We start from the raw sequence: 5,182 nt of genomic DNA, 5'->3' as shown, positions 1-5,182 counted from the left end.
TAGATAACAACAGGAATTGCATGGCTTGGAAAGCACAGATTTTGGATAGCAAAGGGAAGAAAAAGTTGTCAAGGAAAATATTTTTAAATAAATTAGGACTTTATTATATAAAAATTTTATACAACCATTAGGTCCTAACAATATGCTGGGTGCATGCTGATATTCCTTGCATGATTCTTTCCTCACAAACTTCTCCCTTGTTTCAAAATAACATTAAATTTGCTAAGACACACTGTAGACTTTTCCTGACAGAACTTTTCTAAAGTTTTGGAAAAAAAACCAACAACTTCTGCCTGCTCCAGATTACCATCTGCTGCTCTGGACTCCTTCCTTCTGTCTCTGAATACCAGTCACAGCTTGCCCTGCAAGCCTATTATTCTGCACTGGGGATTTTAGGGGATTGAAAACTTTTATTAGCTTATGTCAGGGCAATGCAGTTCTTTCTTCACAGACACATATCAAATCCAGAACAGAATGGAAGTGCACAGAGAAACGTGACATGGAATTGACTCAAATATATTCATAAAGTGTGTATGTGTGAGTGTGTGTGAGTCTGCTGGGGAAGGAAGAAATGGGAATAAAGATGTTAAAATTTGCCAGCAATATCTGATATTCAAACTTTGTGTAGAACCATAGGAAACATTCAACCATCATAATCCACAACCTTCATTATTTCTAAGAGCTTGATATTCAGACAGTTAAAATTACCTCAGTCAACTTGAAACTGTATTGTTACAAATTTCAAATATTTTCTGTCTTTATGCTTCTGCCTAGAATTAGCTGTTACACCTTTCATGGATCCTCAGTATTTCATGAACCATCTGTATTAGATAAATATTTTTTAAAGTCTTTTGGACACCTAACAGTTCATATTTCACTAAGGGTAAACAAGACATATTTAACACTAGAATTGTTATATGGTATTAATTATTAAAAACTATTTCACTTTCATAAAAAGGGTAATAAACAATATCCAACAGGTGACATCATAAAGCCCTTTCTTCCACAGCAGATCACATAACCACAGAATAGATGAGGCTGGGAGGAGTCTCTGGAAGTCCTCCCACCCAATGCCATGCACAAGCAGGGTGGCACAGAGCCAGCTGTCCAAGATAATGTTCTGATGTTTTTTTAGTATTCTCAAGAAGGGAAACTCTTTCTGGGCAATCTGTACCAATCCCTGGTCACCCTCACAGGAAAAAAAACCTCCTGATGTTCATTGTGCCCACTGCCTCTGCTCCTGTCACTGTGCTCCACTGCAGGGAACTAGATGTAGGAACTATGCCACTTTCCTTCCCTCCTCTGACACTTCCCAAATCCAGCTCTTTTTTCCCTTAATGTATAGCCCAATCTCTTCTTTTTCTCTCAGAACTCCAACCTCTTCTAAACATAGGAGGAGAGGATAAAAGTCCAAAAAAACTGTGTGGGATACATAAAACAAACACTTTTTCACCTCCAGACCCCATTCCCTGCCTGTCACATCAACCTGTTTACTAAGATAATTTATCCTGCATCATGGAATTTAGAACACTATGATCAATATTTGTGCTGTCTCTGTGCAGTACCAGCATCTTCAAAGTACTGGAAAAATTTGAAAAAGAGAAGACAAGTTTGACATAAAAACCTGAAAATCAAAAGCAGTATTAGATGAAAGCAGCTTCCAGGGACGGGATGTGAGATAATGGGTCTGAAGGGAGAAAAAACGGAATGGCCAAAAACGGAGTTTTACTAGCAATCATAGCCTCAAGCTAGCAGGAAGGACTTAAAGACCTGACATGACAGAAGGCAAGAACATCAGATAGCCAGGGCAACCAACATAAGTAGAAGAAAGACTTAAGTGGGCCAAGAAAGAAGGCACAGGTGTGCGCAAGCTCAACAGAGCAAGGTGGAGAAACAAAGTTGTGAACCCAACAAAAATTTCAATTTGCCTGCAGAGGAACAAGAATCTGTCAGCATGGCAAAAGGACAATAAGCTTACTCATTGAAAAGAAGAATAACCTGTTCTGATCATTGTAAGCTGTGTGAGTACCCCGTCCAGCCAGTGGTTCCAGGACAGTGCAGCAACTGGAGTAAGCAGAACAGCACCACTCCTGCAGCTCCTCTGAGCTGCCAGCCAGGGCTGTGCTGTGCTGTGCTGGCTCTGCTCACCAGGTGCTGTGTGGGCTGCACACCTTGTACCACCATGGGCTACTCTGATTTAGAAATGGCAGGTAGACTCCAGAGACCTCACAAAGACTTCAGAAACAAAATGAATACACTTCAGATAGATGGGAAGATGCCTATCTGTGCTTCTCCACCACTCCCTGTCCCAAGCAGCAGCTCCTCCAAGACACCCAAGGCAAGTAGAACACTTTGGGGAGCTACTGATGACAGTATCTCACGCTCCTGCGAGCCCTTTGGCAAGAGCTCTCCCTGCCAGGAACTATTGAATCTGTAAATAAAAGTGCATTCGTCCCAGTGCGTTAGGCTGATCTTCAGGTTTTTTGTTATACACATTTTGTTCTTTATTGTTACCTAATTTTGATGTTCTGGATAGCCACTTTCTAAAATTACAGAACAGCAGGAGTGCCGCAGATTGCATTTTAAGCCAAATGGAAAACTCACTCAACATCGTCCATATACTGAGAAGTTTTTTTAAACCAGGATGAAAGGTCAAGGGGACAACACACCTAAATAAGACTGTCAGCCTTTTTCATATTATTTCCTTTAGCCTTCACCATTTTCCTTCCCAACATACTTTTTTCTCCAGTACTTTTTGAGTGTTTCTTTTGAATATGAGACAGTTGGCATTTCTCCATGAAAGCAGGACTTGATCTGCCATCTCAATCTGCCAGCTCAGGTCCCCCACACAGTTGTTTGCTCTGGGATACAAATCCAGGAGAGGAAACACAGAGCTGGGCTGCTTCCAACGTGATTTCAACTCCAGCTCCCTTTCTCTGGCAGCTAGAATGGATTTTATCCAACAATCACTGCTAATGCAGTCTCTGCTGATTTGCTTGTCCTGTTACATTCCTGATATAAAGCTCCCCCTTTGGTGGTTTTCTACCTATGAGAGCTCTTGTGACTGCTTCTCTTCCCTACATTCTGCATTTCCCCTCCTAAAGGGGCATCAACCAAAACAATCAAAGGAGAAAGAAAAACCACCTAATCACAGATGATGTTACTGTTCTACATTTTACTATGAAGAAGTTACAAGAAGCCAGTCTTTTACGTTCCCTCATTACCATTTCATGCACCGAATTTAATCCAAAGATTAATATTCCTTGGGATATTGGCCTGGGAGATTATTCTCTAGTCACTAACTTTTCCTGAATCCCAATTCCCCATCAGGAGAAAATCAGGATTTCCTGAATTCAGAGTGGCATGGCTGATAAAACCCATAAATATTAATATCCAATATTAATGGATTTGGTGCCCATATACAGGAGAAATGGAAGGCTGCATAAGCAGACAGGTCATAGACAGAGAGCACTGCTGTAATAAGTCACAGCAGAACTCACTCCAAATGCAGACAAAAACAGAGATCTCAGCACTCAGTACATAATAATTAACAATAATTCAATAATTTAAAAAATAGTCTGCAGTGATGGACAGACACAAAACTGACAAACCATTTAAGGCATGGTCCAGGCAAGGGCAAAAACTGACATTCCTCTCAATCCAGAACTGAGCTACAATATTCAACCAAACGTAATGAGTTTTTGATTTTTTTTCTCTTCCCTCCAACTCAATTTCCTGTTCCAACTCGTGTCCATGGCCTCCAGTCCAATTACCACACACCTTCAAAGACTGGCCTTATCTTTCCTACACCCCCCCATTAAGTAGATTTAAACTGTAAGATTACACAGCTTCCTGTTCTCCAGGCTGAAGAAGCCCAGCTCCCTCAGAAGCTGTGCTCCAGTCCCCTGGTAGCTCTCCACTGGACTGGCTCCAAAATGTTAATGCCTCCCTTGCATTGGAGAGCCCAAAACTGGACATGGCACTCCAAATGCAAGTGTCTCACAAATGCCAAATGTATCCCAATAAAAGGGGAAAATGCCAGTGGGATTTGAATGAAAAAGTCTGGTAGATGATTTCTCAAGGAAGTACTGAAGATATTTGGTAGGTAACTTCTTTTTTCCTTCTTTCCCACCCCCTCTCTTGCAAAAACTTTTATTTTTCAACTGACCTGGTTTCTCTTGGGATTGTATCATTGATGACACTCCATATCTTTCCTTAGCATAATCCTAGAATGGAGGTGAGAAACATATATCAAAGAAGCACACACAAAAAAACTGAGCAACATCATCACAGAGTTAACTGTGGGAGGGAACACAAAATAATTAGAAATAATATTAAAAAATGCATTTTGGACTCATAAGAGATACACAAGGGAGAGAAGACAATTGTGCCCTGGATGAAAAAAATAATTCCAGCAACAGCAACCATGCATGACGATCATTGCTTGTTACAGAGAAAGTTAGTGTGATTATCTCTACAAAGAGCCTACTCCTCAAAATATTTGAGTCCTACGTTAAAGAGATTAAATACTTCCCTCCCATATTCAGGCACACTGAATTGTCACAGGCCAGAGGAGCTGAACTGTTAACAAAATCTGCCAGGTAAGGCACAGAGGAAGGCAATTTTCATCAAAACATCACAATTCTGGTTTCTCATTAATTTCCAAATAAAACTCCTTGGTTTATTTATTTTATTCTATTCAATACATGAACCAAAGTTTCCTACTAAACACTTTATTTGGGCAGGGTCTTTGCTTGTCTGCTTTTGATGAACTGTGGCCTATTTGTAACTTTAGGGGAGCCACCAATACTTGTAATTCCTTATCGCTGATGCAACAATAAGCACAAATTACTTTATAACAAAATCGACTGATGCTCGTTGTTTGCACTTTGCTTTTCTTGAAGAAGCACGGGCCTACAGTTTTTCAGCACTGCTCTGTGATCTTCACGTACAAGGCAGCAGCACCTGCCAGGCCAGCAGGAGCCCCTGCAGAAACCTCGGGCTGGGGAGGAGCAGCCCAGGTGTTTCTGGGGGGATCAGAGCTCTTCAGGGAATCACAGGCTGGGCCCGGCGAAGGGCGAGTGGGGGGACAGGCAGGGTAAAGCCAAAGGCAGCTGCGCCCCCGGGCTCGGCCAAACCCGGCCTGGGCCCAGCCCCCCCACCCCGGGGAGCCTCAACAGCG

General features: G+C 41.8%; 1 protein-coding gene across 1 annotated transcript in view; it reads right to left on the bottom strand.

Annotated features, from left to right (window-relative positions):
* DARS1 (aspartyl-tRNA synthetase 1) overlaps positions 1-4,220 on the bottom strand; it is a 35,584-nt gene extending 31,364 nt beyond the window's left edge. The window contains exon 1 of the mRNA XM_014306948.2: positions 4,169-4,220. Within this exon, the coding sequence (XP_014162423.1) occupies positions 4,169-4,193 (25 nt within the window). The 5' untranslated portion in view covers positions 4,194-4,220. The remainder of the gene's footprint in view (positions 1-4,168) is intronic.
* Between the last annotated feature and the right edge of the window lie 962 nt (positions 4,221-5,182).

This window comes from Geospiza fortis, unplaced genomic scaffold, assembly GCF_000277835.1.
Source record: "Geospiza fortis unplaced genomic scaffold, GeoFor_1.0 scaffold112, whole genome shotgun sequence".
Classification (NCBI taxonomy): Eukaryota; Metazoa; Chordata; class Aves; order Passeriformes; family Thraupidae; genus Geospiza; species Geospiza fortis.
The sequence above is the reverse complement of the archived record's forward strand: the minus strand, read 5'-3'. Positions and strand labels throughout refer to the sequence as shown.